This window comes from Myotis lucifugus, unplaced genomic scaffold (assembly GCF_000147115.1).
Source record: "Myotis lucifugus unplaced genomic scaffold, Myoluc2.0 scaffold_97, whole genome shotgun sequence".
Classification (NCBI taxonomy): domain Eukaryota; kingdom Metazoa; phylum Chordata; class Mammalia; order Chiroptera; family Vespertilionidae; genus Myotis; species Myotis lucifugus.
Genome location: NW_005871145.1, coordinates 1,399,599 through 1,426,345, shown reverse-complemented (window position 1 = coordinate 1,426,345; position 26,747 = coordinate 1,399,599). Strand labels below are relative to the sequence as shown.

Below are 26,747 nucleotides of genomic sequence, written 5' to 3'. Positions count from 1 at the left end.
CCTTTTGGAGATGAGTTCACTGTCTGCGCCCAAAAGCCTCGCTTCTCTAACCACAATGTATGGATCGCCCGGAAGAGGCTGGTGTCAAGTTCAAGTGCTGGCGTCAGATGCACCTTGGAGCCAAAACTGGTGTGAAACCGCATCAGCCTGAGAGTGCCGGAGCCATGCCCTAGGATGCATCTTGGAAACCAAAGCGGGCCAGACCTGGAAGGCACGTCTGAGTTTGTCTGCTCCAACCTCCTTTTGCAGGTGGGAAGGCTGAAGCCCTAAGAGGAGTCGACCAGGGTCTCAGCCAGTTGGGAGCAAAGCCAGAGCCTATAGAACCCAAACCCAGTCCAGTTCTCTTCTGTCATAAGCACATGACTGTACATCCGGAATGATTGGTAATGTGTCCGCATAAAGACAGGGGACAGATATTCAAACTCAAGATTTCTCTGACAATCCGTCTTAAAGCAGTTAGACCAGCTTGGTGGCTCAGTCCCAGGGTGCGAGACCGAGGGTATGCACCATTGCTCCCTGAACTCGTGGCTTTGCCCTCTGGGGAATGGCCTTTGCAGCACTAGCAACGTTGTTCAACTGGATTCCATAAATACATACTGAGCTCTAGCTGGTTTGGCTCCGTGGGGAGAGTGTCGGCCTGCGGACCACAGGGTCCCAGGTTGGATTTGAGTCAAGGGCACATGCCCGGATTGCAGGCTCCATCCGCAGTAGGGGGGCATGCAGGAGGCAGCCGATCAATGATTCTTTCTCATCAGTGATGTTTCTCTCTGTCTCTCTCTCTCTCTCTCTCTCCCTCTCCTTTCCTCTCTAAAAACAATAAAAATATATTTTTTAAAAATTTCATCATTGATGTTCTCTCCCCTCTCCCTCTCTGAAATCAATAAAAATATATTTATAAATAAATAAATACATATTGAGCGCCAACAGAGTTCTAGGATTTGAGGAAACTGGTGAACAAGATGGAAACAGCACCAGCCTTCCAGGAGCATACAATCTAACAAACGATTCAGATAAGTAAACTGACAGTAAAATAAAACAATAACAACAACAAAAACCACTTGATAATGCTATTCTACATGTAGAGCTTCAGCCACTGCCAACTTGAGTTAGAAACGTGAACTGCGATTCCTTACTCCCTCCCGGGAGAACAAGAGAGCTGTTTGAGACCCCTCCCCTGACCCATTCTATTAGAGGCAACTATGGAATGGGGGGGGGGGGCTGGCTGCAGAACTGAGTGGCTTAGGAAGACGGAGTGAAGGGGGTACTCCTATAGGGAGGCTATTAGGTGGCTGGGGGATGGGCCATTGCGAGGGGCTTTCAGGAGAGCATAAAGCAGCTGGTGAGCTGGGCTGAGGATGCAGCATAGAGAATGGAAGAGAACCGGTAGCCAGAGTGCAGATAAAGCATGAGTCCCAGAGGGCCCTCACCAGCTGGATCGCAGGCAATCAGGAGCCAGGGATTGGAGACCCCACCCCTGCTGTGACATCACAGGGGAGTGGGGTGGAGACGAACAAAAAGGGGTCCCCCGCCCTGGCCTTGGACTCTTGGCAGCCCAGAGCGTCAAGAGCAGAGAGAGCCTGGGCTCTGGGCTAGGGTTGCCTGACTTAAAGGAGCAGGCTCCCCATTCCACAAGCCCCTCTAAACTGCCCCCTCCAGGCCTCCTTGATCCCCGTCTCCCGGTCTGAGGACCTCTGCCTCCCACAGCCACCACTGGGTCCCTCTGAGCGGTCCGTGAGCACGCTCTCAGGATGAACTGCATGTCAGATTTCTTCACCTACGAGACCACCAAGTCTGTGGTTGTGAAGAGCTGGACCATTGGGATCATCAACCGGGCAGTTCAGCTTCTCATCATCTCCTACTTTGTGGGGTGAGTCTGAGGCCCTTCAGGACCCAGGAGGGGAGGGCTGCCCGGTGTCCTGGCCCCCTTCTCCCCTCGGTGGTGCTGTCCAGCTTTCTCAGCTTCTCCTCTCTTGGGGAAACAGTCTGTTTGGTGGAGGTGTGTCTCAAGGGCCGGCCTCTGCCGCCCTCATTGGGGATCTGGTCCCAGGATGGGTTTTCCCTCCAGTGAATCCTCCACAGTTGGAGAGTGGTCTGTAGGCACACACCCCGCGGGGAGTCCTTGCCCTGGCACCACCCTCCACCAGGAGAGGTCCCAGGGGACCATCTCCCCTCTCCCTTCTCTCATCCCCACCCTCAACCAGAGAGCAGGCAGACCAGACCCCCTGACACATCTTCCCACTGACCTCAGTCAACTCTTTGGGGCCGCAAGAAGACAAGGGGGACAGAAGGGGACAGAAGACACTGAAACAAGGGAGATGGTGACAGCGTGATCTTGAGGTGGGAAGGAGAGAACTGCACCCGCTTTAGAATGAGGGCTCCCCTCCTGGCATGGGGCAGGGGAGGAAGTAGAAAGGGGGGAAGCCCTTGCTCTTGGAGGGTCAGACTAAGCAGGGGGATCTTTCCCTTAGGAGAGAGGGAGGAACATAGGCACAAATGACATTCCAGGGAAGAGTTTTTTAGGAGAAAAGTGACTTTTCTGAATATGGTGAGGTGTCCCTCTTCACGAAGCCAGAAATACTCCGCTTTGTAAATTCCCTACTTCTACCTGACTTTGTACTGTATAACCCATCCTGGGAGATACTTAAGAGCCAGCGAGGTCTAAACACCCCTCTCCACCCCCACTTCTTTGAGGCACCCCCCCATTCACACATGCCCAGACATACACACTCACACACCCAGAGACAGACACACAGACATACCCACTCATACTCACACAGACACAGACACACTCACACAGAGCCATACACACCCACACACATAAGCACACACACACACACACACACGTACAAAAGGCCGAGGAACACAGGATGGCCAGAGAGGAAACACATTTCTCATGGTCCTTCGCACACGCTGGTGGGCCCCAGGAAATACAGGTCAGAACTTCAAGGGTTTACTTTCCTGGTGTGCAGGTCTCTAGTTCATGCTGTTCTTTGAGACAATGGGTCTGTGTGTGAGAGACAGCCAGCCACTGGCGGCTGCCATGAGTCCATTCAAGCGAGTGGAAGGAGACCTCCTGGGTGCGTGCGGCCGGAGCTGCGGGTGAGGGGCCTCCTTGCTGAAGGTCGCAGCAGCGGGAGGGTGTGCGTGGACAGGTGGGAAGACAGGGACTAAGGGATTTGGGCTCCGTGGGCTTCTGAGAGCCAGGAAGCTCCGGTCATACAGATGTTGTAGACAAGGCTGCGCACAGGGACACTAGCAAAGGGACTCAAGCTCTGGGCTCGGATTGAGTGCCCTTGACGCTCCCTTCCACGTTTGAGGTTTTGTGAGATGTTTGCAAATGTTTCACGTCGGCATCTCCGCTGCCTGGCTCAAAGTTGGTTCCTAAAGGTCCGTGTTCACGTGCACGTGTGATGCTGTGACTGTTTACATGCAGCCACACGATAGTATGATGGTCCAGGAGGGTGCCCAAAGCTGCCTCAGCACATTCCCAGCCTGGCCCAGCTCTGTTGGCTCCTGGCAGGAGGTGGTGGGTAGAGGCAGCCAGCTCTTGGACCAGCCTGCTCAGCACCCCACTGCCCCGTCTGTCCCTCACCATGGTCCAGTCTGATGCGCCGACCACCCCTGGTGCTGGAGCCTAGCCTGTTGGTGCCAGCACGAGATGGCGTCTTGGTATCCAACCCCATTCATCTCCCAGCCTGACAGCTCCCCCCAGAGCAGCTCCTTCCATTTGCATCGTCGGGTGCACTCCGCAGCCCAGCTCTCCCCGCTCCCAATCCCCGCCTGAGCCCCATCTCTGTGCACATGAGCCCATGCACCATTAGGATTTCCTGATTCCATTAATTTAGCACAAAGTGATTGAGCGTCTCTTCATGCCAGGCATTGTGCACCGAGGCTGGAACAGTGGGCAAACACAGACAACAGTCCTCACCCTCATGGAGCCTACAGTGCAAGAGATGGGCACTAACCAAATAATCTCTGCAAACAAATACAAAATGTCAGTGGGGGTTCAGGGTTGAAAGAAGAGGCACAGTGCTAGGATAGCAGCTAGTATGCAGGCACTGGACTTGGTCAGGGAGCTAAGGAAGGTTTTCTGCAGATGCGGCATTTAAGCCAGACCTGAAGGACAGAGTCGGAGCAACCCAGGAGAGGGAGAGAGTTCAAGGCAGAGAAGCCCAGCTCTACAAAGGGAACGGGCCTGGCTATTGGGGAGAAGAAAAGAAGGCCTCTGTGGCTGGAGCAGAAGGAGCAAGGGGAGGGGGGTGCAAGGTGGAGGCAGGATCCCAAGTGGACCCCAGACTCAGACACCTCTGGTCTTTCCTTTTTACAGAAGAGGAATGGAAGGGAAGCTACTGAAACATTCTAGAGTGTGTGTGTGTGTGTGTGTGTGTGTGAGAGAGATTGAGAGAGATTGAGAGCGACAGACAGACATGATGAAATATGAATTGAGAAGACCACTCTGGTGGCTGATATGCCAAGGGATTGGAATAGGTAGGAATGGATGCAGGAAAATGTGTTAACAGGTGGGCAATGGAGAGAGATGACTGTGATTTGGGCTCAGTAGAATTTGAATGGATTTGTGATGCTGTGATGTTAATGCTTAATACTCGCTTCTCCACTGTATGCCCGTCGGGTAGACCAGATGCACAACCTTACCTAGGACCTGTGTGACATGAGCCAAGCATTTCTCTTAAGCACTCACAGCAACACACCACCTAATCCTCTCCACGCGTGCTCCCACCCCCGCCCCTGGCCTCAGCCTGTGATTGACACCACTTCATCGCTGGTTTCTCCTCCCAGCCCAGGTGCACAGAGAGGCCAGGACCTGCCTGGCGTTTCTCCCACTGTCTTTCCTGGGCCCAGGTGGTAATCCAGTCTCCTCTATGGGGTGGGACTTCCTAAGAGCCAACCTCTTTTCTGGATCCCGTGAAGACCTGAGGAGGGAATGGGAGATCCCTGAGGCCTGAGTTCCCATAAACACTGGCCAGTGCCTGGCCTGAGGTTGGTTTTCGCAAACTAGCGGGGAGGGGAATCCCAGCCCTTTGAGGCTCCCGCCATCGCCATTGGAAGGACCTGTGGTGGCTGACGGTACCTCTGGCCCCATTGCAGGCCTGCTCTCCCTGTCCTGTTCCTCTCCACCCCTACTCCCCAGCCCCCCCCCCCCTCAAGGCCTGATCCACAAGCTCACTATTTGCACAGCCAACTTCTTTGCTTCATTTCAAATGAAGAGTCTGATCTGCCTCATTTCAAATCTTATGTAGAAGCACAGCACATAAAGCCATTAAAATGGGGAGGCACTCTAGTTAAGAAAAGGGCTGGAATTCCACCTCCTTGGCCCCCACCCCATCCTCTCATCCCAGGAAGCACCCCGAGGCACCCTGTTGACTAGGTGACAAGCACTAGGTGACAATACTGTGGGAAGACCTGCTGGAACCCCATCTTACAGGTTTAGAGAGAGCACTGGTTTTCATGTGTCCCCTCTCGCCTCACCGCAGCCTTATGACTGGGGAGACTGGGGGACCTGGGACACCTGGTTAGAAGCCTCCCTCTGACACCAGAGGTGGGGTGCAGACAGGTCACTTCACATCTCCAAGTCTCCGTCGCTGTATCTGGAAAATGGGTTCAGGAATGCCTCTCCTGGGGAGCAATGGTGAGGGGAGGTAACCCGTGTCCGTTCGTTGCCGGCGTTGGGTGACTCAGTAATAGATGGTAACTGTCATTATCGCACAGGCCCCCCCATCACGCCTCCCCCTTTCCCTCAGCCCAGCTCACGCCTCCCGGAGAGACCCCGTCCTCCGTCCTCCGGCACACACAGCACACCCTTCTCACACCCACTCCCTGGCCTCCTCCCTGCACACCCCACCTGCCAAGGAGCTGCCACCCGCCTTCCGCTCTATAAATAATAAACCAGGAACCCAAGAAAAAATAAGTCAGAGCAGCGGCGTCAATGCCAGGAACGAAAGGCTCGGTCCTGCCCCATCGCCTGAGCCCTGGCCTCCAGGGACCCACGCAGCCCTCCGTTCTGGAAATGAAGCACCCCGCGTTCGAGCTGCCCCGCTGACGTCCAGGCCCCACGGGGCCACTGAAAATCTTCTGCCTGTTATTTAACTCGCAGAGAGAAACCTGCTGTGGCCGCTCCTCCCCACTGGGCACAAGCAGGAGCCCTGGAGAAGGCGGGGCCGGGGAAGGAGGGGCCGGGGAAGCAGAGAGATTGGTCAGTTGCTCCTCCCAGCCTCTGGAGATGCGCCTACGCCGGGAGGTGCTTTCCCCAGACAAGGACCAGGATCCAGGGCAGGGGCCAGCTGTGGCCAGGTCCTGACCCCGGACACAGCTGGAGACCCTGTGGTGAGGCCATTGCGAGCAGCCCGCCGGGGTTGGAACCCACATACAGGCTCCCTTATTTGTGGTGTGATGATAATAATGAAGCCATGCGGTGGGCTGGTGGCAAGGCCTCGGTGAGTCCTGCACACGGACGGCACGCAGCGCGCTGGGCTGATGACGTGGTATTGACCATCTGAACTCGGCTTCTCGCCGGCAAATGTTCCCAAACTTTAAAAACGGGGATAGAAGGCGAGGTGCGTGTCAGGAAACCATTTCATTAGATCGTGCTCAGCGATGTCTCCATCCCATGGCCAAGCACTGAGGTTGGGGGGGGGGGGGGTGAGCACACAGTAATACAACCGCTGTCCGTCCGCTGGGAGCAGAGAGCTGGGGCCGCGACCTCCCTCCTCCGCTCTGCAGGGCCCCCAGCCACGAGCAAGGATGCTCATTTTGGACAGGTTTCTGGAAGGTGCTCCATCCCCCACCCCCCACCACCCGGCTGGGGCACAAGACGGCGGATGAGATTTCTACGTGAGCCACGCTCCCTTGTGAGATCTTGATGAACGCCCACTTCCCTTCCAAGAGGAAAAAGATAAAGTGCCAAGGAAGCTCAGCTCACGGCTCCCTGGGCTTCCGCAGGGGCGTGGCGTTCATAGAGTGTCTTACAGGCAGGCGGACAGCTCTCAACAGGCGTTCATCAGGATGGGCCGCTGTAAGGCCGTGACCATGAGACAGGTGACAGGTTGGGCGCCGCCTGCCAGCGCTGGCTGGGCCCCCAGCCTTCCTCTCCCGCTCTAGAGAGCGCACAGGATTCAGGCCCCTGAGAAAGGCCTGGCGTGGGGGTTCCTCGGAACCCTCTCACCAACAGCTGAACAAGCAGCCACTCGCAAATGTCAGCCTGGAGGGCAGGTGCCCATCCCACAAGTGACTCACCCCCTGGCATCTCCCAGCATCGGGGCATTCCAGAGGCCCCCAATCCAGCCCCTCCCCGGGAGGTGGGCATCGGCGTCTCCTTGAGACTTCCCAGGCCTGTGGCGCTCACCGCCTCCCACCGCAGCCCCCACCCACACTCAGGGTGAGAAAGCTCCTGGGCTTGAAGTCCTCAGCCCTCGTTACAAAGTCCTCGGGTCATCGCACGCGCTGCCCTCCGCTTCCCGGCCCCCAGATTGGTCTTCTCTGCCCCACACCGTCTCCCGCTCCTTCCGCTCATGCCACCCTGGTGAGCACGAGAAAGTAACCCTAATCCGGCGTTCCCAAAAGCACGCCCCTGGGTTCCACAAGACGTCACCCTGTTTCTCCAAAACCGAGAGTGTGCGGCATTCCCCAAGCACATGGGTGAGGTTTTCTCACCTGTGCAATGGGCCGGGGAACAGCATCTGCCCCCCAGTGCGCCTCCTGCTGGAAGCGTGGTTAGTGAGGCCGAGTGGCTTGAGCCTTGAGGGCGGTGGGGGGTGATTACTAAGGGAAAGGCAGGCACCTCACAGAAACGCAGAAGGAAGAGTGGTCTGCAGGCCCTTCTTGCTGCTGGGGAGGCAGGTGGGAATGGAAGAAGGCAAGGGTCCCTCCCTGATCCCATAATGGCTGGAAGTAGCAAAAAGAAGGCAATGCAGTTAAATGCCCACTAGGTGGCAGCACAATCCAAGGAATAAGATTACAGGCTCCTCCCTCCCAGCCCGACTCCATCCACCTGCCAGGTAAAGGCTCAGCCGCTGCCCCTCCCTCCCTCCTCCCTCCTCACCTGAGGCTCGCACAGATGGAGACTCTGCCAGGTGCCCAGTTCCCAAGCATCTGCATCGACTTGTTCACTAACACCTGCTGTGTGCGGGCACTTCGGATGCAGCCGTGCACAAAGCCTCCATGCAGAGAGAGGCGAGGAGCCTCTGCGCCTTCTGTCTCAGGTTCCTGCCGGGGAGGAGGCCTCTGTCATCCGCAGGAACGATGGATAATGCGTTCTCAGCGGGGTGATCGCACCCTCAAGGGGTGAGGATTGGTTTCTGAAGAATAAAAAAAGTCTCTTTTTATGTGTAAAGTGCAAATATACATACAGTATGTAAATTGATATGAAGAGTATTAAAATTTCATGGAGGGAGGACGATTAGGGGGAAAAGTCTAAAAATGCTCCTTCAGCAGGAAATGGGGGAAGGATGGAGAACAGTGGTCTAAGCCAAGCCAGAGCTCACTGTGAAACCGCCCTCCCCCGCCCCTCCCTTCCCCCCCCCCCCCCCCCCCACACACACAGGCCTCCCCTGCCAGGCCCCCGTGGTCCATGTCGGCAGGAAGGCGACCCCTCCAGCCTCTGTCTGATGAGCCTACACCCTTCTCTCTTGCTCTCCACCCCACTCTCTGCCCAGGTGGGTTTTCTTGCACGAGAAGGCGTACCAGGTGCGGGACACATCCATTGAGTCCTCCGTGGTAACCAAGGTGAAGGGCTTTGGACGCTACGCCAACAGAGTCATGGATGTGTCTGACTATGTGACACCACCCCAGGTATGGCCCCCCTACGGCAAGTGGCTGTGTCGACGCCCAGACCTGGGCAGGTTGGCGGGGAGACCCTGTGCATCAGTGACCCACAGCAGTGGCTGGGGGAGGGGGGTTACCCTCCTGAGTCAGCACCGGGCATCCTCTTGTTCTGCCACAACCTGTCCTGTGATCAGGAGGACACACAGAGGGAGCGTGAGGGGCCAGGGGGTATTGGAAGAGCCTGGTTTTGGAGCCCATGTCTGCCTTTATTGACCTGTGACCTTGGCCAAATCAGCAAGAGCCCCGGTTTCCCCCTATGTAGAGTGGGGATAACAAGAGTCCCTGCCTCATGAACTGGCACTGTTGCGTTTTCCTCTCCTTCTTCTCCCAAGGGCACCTCCGTCTTTGTCATCATCACCAAGATGATCGTCACTGAAAACCAGATGCAAGGGTTCTGCCCAGAGGTGAGGCCGGGAGGGAGGTTGGGTGAAGCTGGTCAAGGAAGAAGCCGCTGGAGGGGAGTGGTGGCAGGGAGGGGCGTGGGTGTAAGCAGAGGCCCTAGGTCCAGCCTTGGAGCCCAGTCCTGGGACCGACCTCCACCCCCCGGAGGCCCCCGGCTGGGGAGGCAGTGGCACCAAGGGGCTCACCCAGGCCGGCCCGGGGCCCTTCACCCACCCGTGGACCTGTCTCCCCTCAGAGCGAGGACAAGTACCGCTGTGTATCAGACAGCCAGTGCGGGCCCGAGCGCTTCCCGAATGGGGGTGAGTGGAGCCCCTTCCCCACCCCCTGACAACCCAAGTGGTATGGGACCCCAGAGGAGTTCCTAGTCCAGGGATGGGGGTGACAGCCGTGCCATGAGGTGGTGAGTGATGTCAAGGAGGGGCCAGGGGAAGGAAGAGATGGGTCCCAAATGGCTTCCCAGAGGCGGTGACATTTGAGATGGGCCCGGTGGGACGGAAGGATTTGGCAGGACAGAGGGGCTTTGAAGGGGGCATTCTAGGCAGAAAGAACAGTCAGCAAAGCCTCGGAGGCAAGGAGCAGCCTGCTGTGACTGGGGGCCTGGGACCTGTGAGAGGAGAGGTCACCTCCCGAGGCTTGCCTAGGGCTGGGGAGGGTCAGGGAGAGCTCTGCGGGGCCAACGTGCCACCGGGGACCTCCCTTGCCCTGCCTGTCCTTTCCGTCCGCCTGCAGGGTCCGTGTGTGTGTGTGTGTGTGTGTGTGTGTGAGTGTGTATTTGGGGGGCGTCTCCGATGAGGAGGGGTGGCATGGGGGAAGGGCATGGCAAAGGGCCAGACAAGCACACAGCACTGTCCCCACCCTCGCAGGGATCCTCACCGGCCGCTGCGTGAATTACAGCTCCGAGCTCCGCACCTGCGAGATCCAGGGCTGGTGCCCTGCCGAGGTGGACACGGTGGAAAGGTGAGGGCCTGCGCCCGGCGGGAAGAGAGCCCCCACCCAGGCGCCCCTGGGCCACCGTGGGGCGCCCGGCACCTCTGAGCTTGCAGGGGGTCTTGTGGGCACCCACCTGCTGTAGTGTCCAGCTTCCCCCCAGCTCGGCTCACCTGCCACTCCCGTCCTCTGACCCTCAGACCGGAGAGGCCCGGGCCACATGCCCGTTGGGCGGTGTCCACCAGGGAGGGTGGCCCTGGTGAGGGCTCCCTGCTCCCCTGCCCCTTCCTTCTGTGCTCACACAGGCCTGTCATGATGGAAGCCGAGAACTTCACTATTTTCATCAAGAACAGCATCCGTTTCCCCCTCTTCAACTTTGAGAAGTGAGTCCTCGCTCCTCCCTGAAGCCCAGAGGCAGTGCGCCCACCCCTTGTTCTCAGAGGGGAGGCGATGCCGGTCACCACGGGGTTCTCCCCACTTTCTCCCCATCTCCCGGGGGCTCCTGACCCCCATCTCCGAGCCAGGTCTCCCCGCCAGCCCTGACCACTGAGGCTCGGGTGGGCCAGTGTCTCTGCCAGCCCCCCCCCCCACACCCCGGCCTGGGAGGGGGCCATTAGACACGAGCACTTACGACCCTGAGGATGGGAGAGAGGGTGACAGGAGAAGGATGCAGGGACAGCGGTGAGGCCCCCCGCCTGGGCGCGCGGAAGGGCCCTGGGGCTCGGGCAGGCTGGAGAGAGCCTTGTGGAGGGAGGCCTGTCTCCACCTTGACCCTGGGCCTGGCCTCTCTCCTTCCCTCCTCCCTTCCCAGGGGAAACCTCCTGCCCAATCTGACGGCCGCCGACATGAAGACCTGCCGCTTCCACCCTGACAAGGCCCCCTTCTGCCCCATCCTGCGGGTGGGGGATGTGGTCAAGTTTGCGGGGCAGGATTTTGCCAAACTGGCCAGCACGGTGAGGACCTGCCCCCCCTTCCGCGGACCTGGGGACCCTTGGGCGGGCGGGGATGCTGGGGAAGCGGAGCAGCGGCGAGGCAGCGCCCCCTGGTGGAAGCATCCCAGTCCTGCCACCTGTCCTGGGCGGTCTTGCCCCCTCACCCTTCCCCCCAAGGCCCGGTTCCCATTCCCGTTACTCACGTCACCTGCACACAGCGAGGCCTGGGGCTCTGGACATTGGATCGGTGCCACTTTCTCCCGTGTTGTAGGTGAGGGGCTGACAACACCAAAAGCAGGATTTAGCGCCCCTGGGGCTCGCCCTGAGCCACGGTACTTCCCTCCTAAGCAACACGGGATGGCACCTCCCTCTTCGTTCTCGCCACCTGCGCCCTCCACCTGAGCGTGCAGAGCACTCACGTGTCTATTGGTGGTGCTCCCCACCCCCACCCCGATGAGGGGCACCGGAGGGCTGCGGGAGGCTCACGCCTGCCCCCTTTCTGCAGGGCGGGGTTCTGGGCATTAAGATCGGCTGGGTGTGCGACCTGGACAAGGCCTGGGAGCAGTGCATCCCCAAATACTCCTTCACCCGGCTGGACAGCGTTTCTGAGAAGAGCAGCGTCTCCCCCGGCTACAACTTCAGGTAATCAGGGGCATCAGGGCAAAGGCAAGGGCCGTTCTAAAAACTGCATCCGGCCCTCACTGGTTTGGCCCAGTGGATAGAGCGTCGGCCTGCGGACTCAAGGGTCCCAGGTTCGATTCCAGTCAAGGGCACATCCCCCGCTGGGAATGTGCAGGGGGCAGCTGATCGATGTTTCTCTCTCATTGATGTTTCTAACTCCCTATTCCTCTCCCTTCCTCTCTATTCCTCTCCCTTCCTCTCTGTAAAAAACAAAAACAAAAACTGCATCTGAAGAAACAACACGCATTGGCAGGAAAAGGGCCCATGTTCCCCCATCAGGTTTCTGTGCAAAATGAGGCAGGACTTTCCAACGGGCAGCTGTCGGAGACAGACAGGCCATCCGGTGAGATCATGGCTCCGGCCGCAGGGAGGATTCGGGCAGGCGGTGGGCGGTGAGGCCAGATGGCCAGGGTCTCCTGAAGTGTTGGGTTCTGTGATGCTGAGTTCGTTTTTCCGCTCTGGCTCTGAGGCCGGAAGGTGCCGAGGCCACGCCCGGGCAGCCCCATCCCTTCTTCTGCGCCTACATTTTCTAAGGGTTCTCGCTCCCCAGAGCAAGGGCAATAGCTGGTATCATCTCCCAAGATGGAAATTTTGTATTTCTGTCCAGAACCAGGAAATGTCACTGGAGTCACAAGTAGCAATTACAGTGAGCATTCGTTCTTCAGTGCCTTTCGAACAGGAACTCAGGCCAGTCTCTAGTAGCGTCTCATTGATATTCCCAAAGGCCTTGAGACACAAGAGGCCCCCCTCGTCCCCTCCCACTTTGCAGACAGGGAAAGAGAAGAACCCGGGAGAAGCTACTGGGAACCAGCTGAAAGCCCTTGAGCAAGCCCTTGACCTTCTCCCCTCCCCCTCCTTTCCCATCCGTGAAAGGGCAATGGTATCGTTATCTCCAGGATCCTATCAGCCAGTGTCTGAAAAGCTTTAGCTCTCTGTTCTGTTTTTCCCTTAATTTTTGAAAATCCTGACGTTTCTGGCAGGGCCCTCAGGAATCTGTGTTATACACCAAACAGGCTAATTAGCTAAGTAGGCAGTGATCAGGGGAAAATCCCTATAAGAACATACTACATCTATATGTTCAAGGAATTGCTACTCAAATCTCCTTTGTTGTAGTGGTATTTCACAATATAATGACATACATAAGCCCCAAAAAATCATTTCACCTTTTTTTTTTTACCTTTATCTGTAGCTTGAAAAGGTAATTATCCATTCCATTAAGCTTTATCTGTAATCGTTTAACATATGCATGTGTAATCTCTGGAAAGAAGAATGTTTTTTAAAAAAAATTGAAAGTGCTTTCATAATCAACTCCCAACTTTAAAAAATCATAGGAAACAACACATATTTTAAAGTAGTTTAAAAATACTGTTTGGCTCCCTCGCAGAAATTGGCATATTTATTCAGTCGGGTACATCACACTGCAATCAATACAAAGGATTTCATATGATAGCTTAAAATAGAAACATATTAATAAAATTCTCATGATCTAAACTGCAAGTTTTCATCTTCGTAACTTCCCCCTGGCCATTGGGAATTCTTCAATCCTGCAAATAACTTACTTGGCAGGAAAGCTTATGAAGGGAATAACGATTGGGAAGACCCCGGCTAGGGGTGTCACACAGCTTTAGAGCAATGCCTTTCATTTAAAGAATTGGTTTGGAGTTCTTTGTCTCCAATGTAGTGTGCCGTGGCGCGCACACACACACACACACACACACACACACACACGCACTCACGAATGCACGCACACCTCGCCTAGGCACAGCAGGACGTGAGGCAGACGGGTCCTACCTAAGCTTGTCTTTGGAGAGACAGGTCAGAGATCTCTTAAGGATCCTGAGAACATAAATCCCTGGGGGCCTAGGGGAACCGTCTGAGGGGTGTGGCCTCCACACCAAAGACCTCCAGCCAGAATATGAGGGGGCGAAGCTGCCCAATTTGATCCTGTGGTTTAAAGGGCTTCCCAGAGGAATAGCACTAGTGTGGGGAGTATCTGATGGCCTTGGCAATCAGGAGGCTCTGCCCAAGCTCCCTGAAGTCACTCCCTTGGGTGTCTACCCACTCACCTTCATGCTGTCTTCGAGCTACATGGACACCCAAGGCTAAGCTAGGAGCCCACAAAGGGCCTCCTTTCTGAATCCTGAGAGGGAGGAAAAGGGCCACAGCCAGGGTCAGCGTGGGCACAGGGCAGTTCCTGGGATGGGTACAAAGTATGCAGCTCCTGAGAATCCCACAAGCTCCCTGTAGGTAGAAATGATACTGGGCACCGTGTGCAAAGTGTCTGTGCACCTTGGTTCGTTGTTCCCCACCCCCACTCTCCACAGGGAGGCGCTACAATCCCCCCCACTTCATAGGAGAGAAAAGTGAGGTGTGCAGACTTAACTATGTTTCCCACTGTCACAGAGCCAGTAAGCGTGGGAGCCTGCATGCAGACGTATTTTCTGGAATGATGTCCACCCCAACCAGGAAGGCTAGGGACATGGGCACGTGTTAATCCTCAGAAATGTACGCCTATGTGCTCGTGGGCGAGCGACTAGCTTCTGGGGGGGCCACAGGACACAGCCTGGCCTTTTGTCTCCCAAACAAATTCCTCTGCCTCTCTGACAGGGGCCAGGTTTTTTTCAACGTCTTGCCATCCTGTCCTACAGTTTGTTGCCTTTTGCTCTGGAGGGAACGGAATCCTTCAGCCAAGATTCAGCCTTGTTTAATATGCAAACTCAGACATCCAGAGGCAGCTAGAGACTCACATTTCCATCACTAATTACTTCTGCGGCTCCTTTCCAAACCCCACCCCCATTTTTGGAGGCTCTTCGCCTGCAGAATCCGAGATTTAGAGAAGCTCTAGCTGTTGAGAACCCCTTGGAGACACCTAGACGGAGAGGCGGTCATTCTACAGATGAGGAAGTAGAAACTTCAAAGGGGCAGTGATGTGCCCAAGGTCACAGGTGCATCTTAGAGTAGCCTGAGAGGCCATTTGCTCCCAGTGCCTACATCCGTCTCTCTGCAAAGCAGCCCTAGACAAGGGACCACTTCACAAGATGGCCTGTCCGTCATCGGATGGCCTCCCATTCATGTCAAGATGACCTTGTTTTGAGCCAAAATGTGTCTCCCTTCAACCCCCACCCAAAGTACCTGTCGCTGTCCATCTAAACTTACCTTTGTTTATGTGATCTGAAGGCTTCTGTCTGTCCCTACCGCCCTAAAATTTGCTGGAAAGATGTTATTTTACTACGAAGTCTATTTTGCATGGCTAAAGACTCCAGGGGCTGCTTTAGCTTATTTGTGGGTGTTTTTTTTTTAACTTGGTATTTTTAAGAAGCCTCTTTCCAAGTACCTTGAGAGTGTGCAGTTGGTGCGTTCGTCTGGCTTAGCAGTGGGCAAAGGGCAGCATTTTTGAAAATAAGAACTGGCCAGAGTCACCAGTTCAATGGTGCGAGGGTGACAGGCACCCCAGTGTTAGTGTTCCTGCAGGGGTCAGTTCCTGCCACACAGAGGGGGCCCTCAGTTTATCAGAGCACCCCCCTCCCCAGAGCTGGGCGCTGGCACTGCCGTGTGTGAGTTTGTGAGTGAGGGTGAGTGTCTGTGGGTGAGTGAGTGTGTGTGAGTATGTGTCGGTGAGTGACTGAATGTGTGCGTGCGTGTGTGCGCGTGCCTGAGTGTGTCAGTGAATAGATGTGTGTGGGTGTGAGTGTATAGGCAGAGATGGTACAAAGACAAATTAAAAATACTGTATCAGTCAGGGTCCCAGCAGGAAACAGATGGCACATGCAAATTGGGTAATTTGAGGAGAGTTTAATACAGGGAGTGCTGCGGGGAGGGTGCAGGGATACCACAAAGGATCCTGCAGTGCCTGGGGCCCGGGTCTGAAGGGGCGAGGACAGGAAGCCGTTCCTGGAACCCGGAGACAGAGATAGGACACAGCAGCCTGAGGAGAACTGTGACCCAGCCACGCCCCCTCTGCAGCCGGAAGCCAGGCAGCAGGCCCAGGCAGCCCAGGGCAGGGTGGGGAGGGAAGGGAGGAGCACTGGTGTCTAGTACCAGGCCTACCAACTTTCCTGCGTGAAATCACAGCCCTTTGTTAACTTTTGAAGCAGCACTCACCTCACCGCACAGTTGATTGTCCAAGGAAAAGGCATGTATACATAGCCTTGAGCAACGTTGCAGTCAATTTCTTTGGTTAAAGGATACTTTATTTCTACAAATAGGATGTAAATGCATCCTCAGAGTGACAACCCTAAGACAAATGGGTAGATAAAGTAATGGCCTGGAAACTGGCTTCACTGCTGGCTGCTCCCTTGCAGGAAATCAGCATCCCACACAGTGTGGTCCGTTTCCTTCTCTGCACATCTATTTAATATCTATTTATGTGGCATAGAATTCCGAGACTTTGAAGACCTTTGAAAGCCTACCCCTGGACCTCAGGTTGAGGGCCCCTCGCGCCCTTTCACACCTACTTTTGACAGGATTGACAGCTCTTCGCCCACCCCGCCCGCACCCCTCAGTAGGCAGAGAGAGATTTGGAAACTTGCCCAAGACTACAGAGCCCAATTAAGAGGTTCATCAGGACTCAGACCCAGGAACCTGTCCTAGAGCCATTGCTTCTAGCAAACCTCCCACCAGCATATCACTAGCAAAGAAAAAAAAGAGGCAGCTCGGGCACATAAACCCGGTGGTGACTGCTGGGATGAGGAGAGAGAAGCAAAACGGTCAGCAGTGTCGGACTCCTGGTGCTCCTGAGGGTCCCTAGGACAGCGTTGCTCCTAAAAGGCGCCGCCGTCTTGGCTCTCCTCCCCTGGTGTCTGCTAGCGCTCAGCTGCTCACGCTCCTCGTGCTGGAGGAGTTTGTGGTGAGTGTTCCATGTTGGAAATGTACCCGCAGCAGCTTTCACGAAGCTGAGACTTGGCAGCTGAGCTGCTTCCACGCGGAAACGTGCCGATCCGCGAGATCTTAGGCCAATCGACAGAGGCTGGATCGAAGCGTGTCCTCGGCTTTGATCATCCCTCCCTCAATCTGGGTTTTTCTCCTCCCGGGAGCCATGGAGATGCATTAGAGCAGACACCTCCCTCATTACCACAGAAGCCCCCAGAAGGCCCTCTTGCCTGGGGCACGTTTGCGTCAATTCTCCATGATCTGTTTTCCTCTTTGCTTCCTTTAGGGTACAGTGGGGTGGGGGTGGGGGGTAATTAGCACGAGCCTGAATTTATACAGCCCTTTATACCTTTACTAGAGGCCCGGTGCATGAAATTCATGCATGGGGGGGGGGGGTCCCCTCAGCCCAGCCTGCACCCTCTCCAATCTGGGACCCCTTGGGGGATGTACGACTGCCAGGGTCAGGCCTAAACTGGCAGTCAGACATCCCTCTCACAATCCTGGACCTCTGGTTCCTAATTGCTCACCTGCCTGCCTACCTGGTCGCCCTTCACTGCCTCTGCATTCTGGCCTGATTGCCCCTAAGTGCCCCCCTGCCGGCCTGGTCACCCCAAGTGCCCCCCGCTGCTGGCCAGGTTGCCCCCAACTGCCCCCTCCCTGCTGGCCTGGTCGCTCCCAACTGCCCCCCCCACCAGCCTGGTCACCCCTTACTGCCCCTCCTGCTGGCCTGGTTGCCCCCAACTGCTCCCCCTGCCACCCTGACCGCCCCATGCAGCCTGCTATTCAGTCGTTTGGTCGTCCCTCACTAACCCCCCTGCCAGCCTGGTCATAGGCAGCCATCTTGTGAGGGTGTGAGGGTTAATTTGCATTTTACCTCTTTATTATATAGGATGGCTATTGAGTCCTCACAAGGACCAACATTATTGGCAGAAAATATTGGCTAACACTCCCTGAGCGCTTATCAGTGAGCCCAGGACTTAGCAAGTGCTCTTGGTGGATTATTAATCGAGTGAAGGGGGAGAATTTCATAGCTGGAAATCGGAAGCTCAGAGGCTTCATGTATGTGCCCAATGCCACACAGAAAATAATGCTGGAGCCGGAATCCAAATCCGGGAGGCCTGGCTCCAGGGCCTGGGTCACAACCACAAATATCCTGCTAGGACGGGTGTGGTTGCCCCCATTTTACAGATGAGGAAACTGAGGCCAAAAAGATTACTGACTGGAGTAGACAGCTAGTAACCTGGCTCTCAGGTACATCTTCCAGCCCTGCTTCCATTGACCTTTCCCTGCCTTGTGAAAGACAAATGAATGATAATACGTGTTTTTAAAAAAGGATCGACAACAAACCATTTTCAGAATGTCTGTCTTTGAGGTTGATTAGGGTCTTAGAACATGAGTAAATAAATATGGCTTGGGCCCTTCTCTACCAGGAGGAGTCCCAGCTTGCTCAGGGATGCTGCCCAACCCCCATGCAATGAGTCTGCCAAGGAGATATTTTCCCATCAGTAGAAAATCAACTGTAAAAGTATATTTCGGCTGGCAGAATGATTCCCCACCAGGCAAAAAGCTTTGCTGAGAACACCACCTCCTTCGCTTAGAAACCCAAATTCCAGGCCCAAATTTTCCCTCGCAAGTCCAACCCGGATCCTCCAAGCGTGTTGCTGTTTTCCCTGCTGCTGTAACAGTTACGTGTCCCTGCTTTGGGAAGGAATTGCCACCACTCTATGGGATCGTTCCTAAACAGATGTCTGAGAGTTTCCGAGGGATTTGTACCTCGTGATAAAAACCCTTCTCCATTCAGCAAACGTGTAGGGCTGCCGCCTGCTGCAAATGTCAGCTCAGCGTGGGGAAGCGCTTCTAACGGTGGGAACCACCCAAAGCTGAAAGTGGGCTGCTCATACAGGTAGTGAGTTCCCTGTCGCTGGAGGTAAGCAGGCAATGCAGGAAGCAGCAGGGGGTGGGCAGAGGCTTAGGATTCCAGGGGCCCGAGTTCTGATCCCTGCTGTGCTTCTCTCAGGCCTGGAAAGTCTGACTGTTGCCTGCTGACCACTAGATAATGTACTGAAAGCTCGGTGCCCCCCAGCTCAGCCCTCCCCCAACCACACTGAATCCACCCTTCAGCTAGTGCCACCCTTTCACATTTGGGGAAACCAAGAAGCAGAGGTCAGGTTATGTAAAGGAGTTCAGTGGCAAAACCTGGATCCAAGGCCAGACTGGCTCATTTCAAAGCCCTAAGCCACCAGCTCCCCCACTGAGTTGTTGGGGCCCAAATGAAATGATGGGTGTGGAAGCCTCTAGCATAGTGCTTAGCAGGAGCAAGGGCTCCACGTACAGCTGTCCCTGCGTTTTCCCCAGTCCCCCTCCACGGGGCTGGTTCCCTATGGCGGGAACCAGTAGCACCTACTTTCCCATGCAGCCAGCTGCCGGATCCAGATATTCTCTATTTGGGAGAGAACAGCCTGTGGTTCGCTCCTGTAGACTAGCTCTACCTGAAGAGCAGGGATAATTTGGGGCAGCCAGAGGCAGGGGGAGGAAACCAGGAGGCCAATCTGGGAGGTGAAAACATTTATTCCTCCGGCAAGCATTCCCTGCGCTGGGCCCTTGGGCAAAGAGGGACGTGGGAGCTGGCTCGCAGTCAGAAGTCCAAATTATCACCTGCAGTCTGGTGTGGCAGGGACCCTAGGAAAGCCTGGATCCTCACATCCTCCTGACAGGAAAGGTAGCCCGGAGGCATTTCACAGCCTCGGTGCTGGGAAACCAGAAACCGGCTCTCTGGAGAAAGGAAGAAAGCACTTTGCTCTGTAGTGTGTTTGCCGATTTCTGTGGTGTAAATATTCCGCTGTGGACAGTTTCAAGCTGCAAGTGTGAAATCACTGCACCTGGGATTGGGAAGAGACACACCACCAGACACTTCCTCTTCCACGCATCTCCAATCTCCCAGACCAGTGCACTTCCTGCTTCCCCTTTTCACTGTGCCTTCCCCTGAGAGGGCCTGAGTTTCTTACCTTTAACTCTCCACCCTCAAGCCTCAGCTTTAGAGTTATTTCACACGAAGCCTTCCCTGACCCACCAGCCTCGGTCAAATGCCTTCCTGGGCTGTGCTCTGAGAAAGGTGCTCCTCTCCTTCCCAGCCCTGAAGTCCAATTTGAGCTGCTCATGGATGGTGCGATTAATATTTCTCTCCCTCTCATGACAGCAGAGCTTGCCGGTGTATCAGCAGTGCCTGGCACAGTGCCTGGCATACAGTGGCTGTGCTCGAAATATTTGTTTAAATCTTGAAAGAATCAGAAGTCACTGAGCAGGACCCTGACGGATGAATAGGAGTTTGCAAGGGGGAAGAGGGAAGGAGGGGAGCCGCATGAGCAGAGGCCCAGAAGTCTGTGTCTAGGAAGCGGGCGCAGGAGATAGAGGAAGGCAGGTCGTGTGGCTGGCACTGGAGGGGCAGGGCAGGACGTTCTGCAGAGGAGGCTAGGGGAGTGGACTGGGCCAGGTTGGGAGGGGCCCTGTACTCCAAACCAAGGTGCGGAACAGTGGTGTCCTTCTCACTGACCCCATCTCTCAACCAAGAAAACCAAAGCTGGAGAGGTAGGAATCAGAGGATTTAGGAGAAATCTGGGCCCGGGCAGGTGTAGCTCAGCCTTTCGCCTTTTCAGATGAGGCGTTGGGGGGGTCCTCCTTCTGACACGTCATGGCTCTTTTTCCTTCCTGTTCTGCTCCCAGCCAGGAATTCTGGGTGGAGAGCCCCGCCCTGCAGGTGCAAAAGGGGGCCCTCAGCTAGAGAACGAAAAGAAATGAGCCAGGACTGGACAGAAATCGGGCATCAAAAGGAACCATCTGAAATGCAGGCTAAGAGTCTGGGCGGTTGAACAGGACCTCCTGAGTTCGAATCCCAGCTTCGCTCACTTGACTATTGCTGTTGTGACCTTAGACAAGTTGCTTAACCTCTCTGATCCTGGTGACTCCTCTGTAAATGGGAATCGAAACGGCACTAAGTTCCTTGGTGTTGCTATGAGTATTAAATGAGTTAGTTACTTGGCATTAAGCGCATAGCACAATGCCAGGCACATAGTAAGCACCCAATCGATATATACGTTGTCTGTTATTGTTGCTAATACTATTATCGCCGGGAGACAGGAGGTGTGATAGTTAAGGAAAATGTAGATGTTACGAGTCCACTTTATCTTGATCTTAGGACCTGCTTTAAGCACTTACTAGATCTTGCTTTAATTACGCTATCTGGACACTGTCTCGTCTGGCCTTCCTCACTCTCATTTCTCAGTTGAGAGAAAAAGCTCAGGCGGTTGAGTGACTTGCGTGGAGTCAAAAGCTTGTTAAAAACACCGTGGGGTCGCACCCAGACCTCCTAGGACTTTCTTAGCCTCATAGGACTGTAGCATCATTGGAATTCTCTCTATCTTGAATGACTCCCCAGTTTTAACTCATCCTCTAACTCAGGCTTCCTGGCTATAAAATCACAGGAGTTTGCAAGCGGTTAAATATTGCTCACCGCGGTAACAAACAACCCATCTCAGTGGCTCCTGGCACAGTACACCAGGGACCAGTGGGGGCGGAGCGCTCAGGAGCCTTCAGGGGTCTGGGCTCCTGCCACCTGTTGACTCAGTGGCCCCTACACCCTGACTGCTCCCCTGGCTCTTGAGCAACTAGCCATGAGGAAAGGGAGGATGAGGAGGGTTCGCTCTGATACCTGTGGGCCCAGAGGTCACATACCGAACCTCCCTTCACATTCTTTGGCAAGAACTCTCTGAGGTGGGGCCCCAGCTAGATGCCAGGGGCTAGAACACGTGGCCCAGCCGCATGCCAAGAGGGAAGGTATCCCAGCCCCGTGATCGCCCAGTCTCTGCCCCACGGTCGGGCCACATTCTGGGACCCCCACCGGCCGCTCTGGAGTGCAGAAGTCAGGACTCCTGGGCCCTTCTCTCTGCGGCCGGTCCCCTGCCTCCGGCTGGTCCCCTCCCTCCTTCCCGGCTTGAGGTTCGCTCTCCCGCCCCAGAAGAGAGCGGGCCCTGCCAAGCTTCCTCCGAGGGTGGGTGGTGGATGAGATAATGATCTTATCATGCGTACTGCCTCTTGGAAGGCAGGTCCTGGAGAAAAGCCAAGTCCGCTTTGGTTCTTCTCCCTGTTCCCTCCACATTCCTTCCCGAGATAAATTTAGCCAGCCCTCGCTGGGAGAGGCAGTGCCCAGGATGCCGGCTTTCTGCTCTCCCAGGCGATGGCGGAGCATCTTTCGTGGCTGCAGCCTATGGCCAGGAACGCAGACCTCGGGACAGGACGCAGTCCCGGCCTCCGCCCTGCCCCAGACCTCAGCCACTCGCCTTCCCACCCCTGCCCCGTGCCCACGGGCTTCCGCTGCCACAGCCCAGACAGCGGGGACTCTTCCCCACACGTGGTCTTCGTCCAGGCCTGGATTCTCCAGCGGAGGGGGACAGGGCACAGAGCGCAGAAGGACTCTGAGGTCTGGCACCAGGGCCGCCCCTGGGCGTTCAGGTTAAGAGCAGGGCCTTTGCCCAGCCAGTGTGGCTCAATGGTTGCATGTTGGCCTATGAACCAGGAGGTCACGGTTTGATTCCCCATCAGGGTACATGCCCAGGTTGCAGGCTCTCATCATTGATGTTTCTTTCTTTCTCTCCCTTCCTCTCTGAAGTCAATAAAAATTAAAATTAAAAGAGCAGGGCCTTTGGAGCTGTCAATGTTGCCTCCCACCAGTCTCCTCATCTATAAAATGGGTCACCGGAGTCTGCTCCCTGACATTGAGGAGATGCTCATAGGTTTGCATCCTTTTGGTGCTCTGTCCATGGCGGGTGTGGAGGTGGTGAGGGTCCATAATTAGGCTCAGGCCAACCTGAAAGCCAGTGAGGGTTTCCCGCAGTCTTCTGCCTGGGCCTGATGCTGCTTTTGCAAACTTCCTTAAAATCTCCTGCGAGGCCTCCTTGGAGAGTCATGTTCTTGGACCTCCTCATCTTTCTAGAAACGACTTCCTCTCTGGGGTCCATCCCCTCCTGCTGGTGCAACTTGAATTCAGACCATGTAGTTGGTCTGTGACGCTCTCTGCCGCCACCCCCAGACCCTAATTGATCCTGTTCATGAAGATGGTCCAGCCCCTCTCCTCCAAGCCTTTGTGTCTTAGGATTAGGAAGTTGGTAAGTGGCAGAGCCTGGCTTCAAACCCAGTCCAGCTGAGAAACCTGCAGAGAGGGGAGAAGGCCGGGCCCTGGGCCACCCAAGCAGATAGAACTGAGGAAGCATGGAGTCCTGGCTCAAACGTTCGCACACGTCAGAATTATTGAGGGAAGTTATTTAAAAGGAAGAGTCCTACCCTAACTGGTTTGGCTCAGTGGATAGAGCGTCGGCCTGCGGACTGAAAGGTCCCAGGTTCGATTCCGGTCAAGGGCATGTACCTTGGTTGTGGGCACATCCCCAGTAGGGGGTGTGCAGGAGGCAGCTGATCGATGTTTCTCTCTCATCAATGTTTCTAACTCTCTATCCCTCTCTCTTCCTCTCTGTAAAAAAGTCAATAAAATATATTTTTAAAAAATAAAAGGAAGAGTCCTGAGCCCCACCCACAGGGATGCTGATTCCTGGGTCCAGGGTGGAGCCTGAGAAGCTGTCTTTTTAACCAGCACCCCAAGATGCTGCCTGTGAAGGGGGTTGGCTAACCTGGGGGCGGAGACTCAGACACAGGTTGGACCATGGCAGGTGTCCCACCAAACCATCTGTAAGGGCTGCGCAGGAAGTGACGGTCGTAGGCTCCCGAGGACCCCGTAGGTTCAGGCAGGAGCCCACAGTGGGACCCACCTTTGCCTCTGACCTCCAGGTTTGCCAAGTACTACAAGTTGGAGAATGGCAGCGAGTACCGCACGCTCCTAAAGGCTTTTGGCATCCGCTTCGACGTGCTGGTGTACGGGAACGTGAGTCCTTGGGCTGGGCAGGTGGGTGGACAGGGGAGGAAATTCAGACCAACCCTGGGCCCGGAGAAGGCTCCTGGGCAGGGGTGAGGGGTAGGGTCCTGCTGCTGACCAACTCTGAGACCCTCAACTGCTCACACCTCCTGTCTCCATACCTGCACCATGAAGGGGTGGGGCCTGCTGCTCCAAGGTCTCTCTGGCCTCACCCCTGCCCTGTTGGACTCCGCCCACTCGCCTTGGTCTTTGTGCACACAGGCAGGCAAGTTCAACATCATCCCCACCATCATCAGCTCCGTGGCAGCCTTCACCTCCGTGGGAGTGGTGAGTTCAGCCCCGCCAGGCTCTGACCGGTGGCCAGTCAGGGTGAGGCCCCTGCTGGCAGGTGTGGACAGGGAACTGAACCCAGGTAAGCCCTGCTTCAGCCTAGACTGGAAAGCCCAGCCTCTTGCCAGGTGCTTCCGTCTCCTGCACCACCTCCCTGCTCAGCTGGGCCCTGCTTTGTCACCTGTAGTCATGGGGAGCTCACTGCCTCCTCAGCAGCCTCCCATCTGCAGGAGGCTGGCCTGGTACAAGTTCCTGGGCCTCCCCATGAAGGTGGGGGCGGAGACTCAAACACGGCCCCGCCCCCAGGCCAGTGCTGCCCAGGGCCCGGCAGCTCAAGGCCTGACCTCCTTTCCTCCCCCAGGGGACTGTCCTCTGTGACATCATCCTGCTCAACTTCCTCAAGGGGGCCGACCAATACAAAGCCAAGAAGTTTGAGGAGGTGAGTGGGGTCCAGGAGAGGCAGCCAGACAGGGCAGGGAGGGCCACTGGGCCCCAGGGACTCTCAGCGGCTCACCGTCCAGGGGCTTCTGAAGGGGCTTCTGAAGGGAAGTTCACTGGGCCTCAGTGCATACTGGGGGTCCAGACCCGAGGGTGTTTGGCCAATTGTGGGCTCTGTGAGAACCATGGGGGCACTGTGGGTGGTCGCTGTTGCTGCCCCAGCCGCTCATCGTCTCCTCTCCATTTCTGGGGCAGGGAAATCCTGCTATGGGCTGGCTCTGGGCTGTCTGCCCTTGAGATGCATGGATGCAGTCCTGGGATCACACAGACGCGCTGTAGCTCCCCAAAGACCAGGCTGCGCGCCCCAACTGCTGAGTCTGTCCAGTGGGGTCCTTGCCCATAGTCAGAGCACCCTCATGCCAGCCTTCTGCCTGCAGGTGAACGAGACGACGCTGAAGGTCGCTGCCTCGGCCAACCCAGTGTTCCCCAGCGACCAGACCCCGGAGGAGAAGCAGTCCACTGATTCAGGGGCCTTCTCCATCGGCCACTAGGGCCCCCACCCAGGGCCCCACACTCACTGCTGGGCTCCAGGCCTCCCCACAGAGGACCCCACCGGGCAAGGAGGATGGGAGAGGGAGGGCTCTCCTTTCTGCTGCTCACCCCATGATGCCACAGTTGGAAGGCGGCTGGGTCTCCCAGTGCCCCCTACTGAGACTTTACTCTCACCTTCACCCCTTGCCTGGCCCCTGTCTGCTTCCCAGGACCCCTGGGGCAGCAGCACCTGAGTCTTCCCCTTTCCAAAGAATAGAGAGAATAATAGTAATAATGAGTGCCTGCCAAGTGCCCGGCACTTCACACACACTATCTCATTTAATCCTTAGAATAATCCCATGACGTAGGTATTAGGTTCCCCGTTTTGAAGATAAACGGAGGCTCAGAGAGACTGAATCCTTTGCCCAAGATTACACAGCTAGGCAGCGAGAGAGCTGGGATTTGAACCCAGGTCTCCATTGCCCACACCTCACAAGAGGAAGGGCAACTCCCATGGGTGTGCCCTGCTGCTCCAGCCTCCTCCACCCTGACCAAGGTTAGGTTCAGCTTAATAAAGAGTAAGCCCCAGGCTGGCCCCGGGAACTTGGGCCCCCTTTGAGGGGAGACCAGTGAGACTGGTGTGAGTTCTCTTTCTCTGACTCAGGTGGGTCCCCAAATGAGAAGGAAACAGGAGGCGTGACTGTCGGTGAATTTTCCTTACCTCACCCCACAGCTCTGTCCCCACACCAGGGCCATTCTTGTTCTCTCTCCAGGACCCTAGAGGTACCCACACACATCTGGGCCCCTCACTGCAGGAGCCGGATTTGGCCACCCCGGTGGGAGGGGATTCCCGGACCTGAGGCCCTGCTCCCGGAGGCCAGCAATCCTCCTTGAAATGCTGGTGAAAAGGCCCCAGTGAGCCCCAGTGCCCTGCGAGCAGCTGGTCAGCCAGGCCTGTGCCCACAGGGTCCTGATAAGGTGGTCAGTCTCCTAATGCCAGAAACTAAAGGGTCTTAGAAACCATCTCGTCTGACTCTCCTATTTACCGACAGCGAACTGAGGCAGCAGATGGAAAATGACTGTCTCGTGGTTTGACTGTCTGGTGGTTAGTGCCCTGGCACTTGGGGAAGGAGGAAGGACAGGGCGCTGGCAGGGCTGTGAGAGGGCGCCAGGTGCACCCTGCCTCCACTTCCCCTCCCAGGCAGAGCTCGGGGGCAGATCTCGGTTTTATGAAGCCTGAAGCATATACATCTTGGGGCATCTTAAAAAAATAATACAAAATTGGGTATTAGAAGGGGCTCGTGCAAGTGAGCAGCCCTGAAGTATGTTCCACCAGCTTCCAGGCGAACCACCTCTGGCGGAGCTGGAGTGTGGGCATGACCTTGAGGGCTGAGCAGAAAGGAGCTGAACTGTAGATGGAGGGCCAGCCCCTCCTCAGTGGTGCAGGGGACAGGGGAGATGTGCGGAAGAGGCATCTTTGGGAGTAGTTTGGGAGGATCAAGCCATGGGCACTTGCAAAGGCCCCACCCCGGTGACCCCCTACCCCAGGGGGTGAAGGGGTAAGATTCCCCCACACGAGGTCCCTTCCCGTCCCCTGACTCTGCCTCATCCCAGCCCCATCCTCAGGAAGGTGGGATGACACCTCCCCGGGGGCAGCCTTGGGAATCGGCAGTGTCTGGAGATCTGGCCAGCAGACCTCAGTGGAAGGCAGCACCATGTTCTCCACCCAGAGGCCCACAGGCACCCTGCCTTCCCACCCCCGTGCACCCAGTTCTCAGGAGGCTGGGGTCACAGGAATGTTCTCTGAGGCGGAGGTCTAGGCAGATATATCTGGGGGAACCCTTTCCCCCAACCCCTCCCTTTCCTCCAGGCTGGGTGGTCCT

General features: G+C 56.0%; 1 protein-coding gene across 1 annotated transcript; it reads left to right on the top strand.

The window, feature by feature from the left end:
- Positions 1 to 1,716: 1,716 nt before the first annotated feature.
- On the top strand, positions 1,717 to 24,925 carry P2RX3 (purinergic receptor P2X 3). The gene is made up of 12 exons (XM_006091907.3): positions 1,717 to 1,867; positions 8,670 to 8,805; positions 9,171 to 9,242; positions 9,476 to 9,539; positions 10,104 to 10,197; positions 10,473 to 10,550; positions 10,979 to 11,120; positions 11,605 to 11,741; positions 23,481 to 23,574; positions 23,827 to 23,892; positions 24,257 to 24,334; positions 24,771 to 24,925. The coding sequence occupies exons 1-12, from the start codon at positions 1,749 to 1,751 to the stop codon at positions 24,882 to 24,884; spliced, it is 1,194 nt and encodes a 397-aa protein (XP_006091969.1). The 5' UTR covers positions 1,717 to 1,748; the 3' UTR covers positions 24,885 to 24,925.
- The last annotated feature ends 1,822 nt before the right edge of the window (positions 24,926 to 26,747 follow it).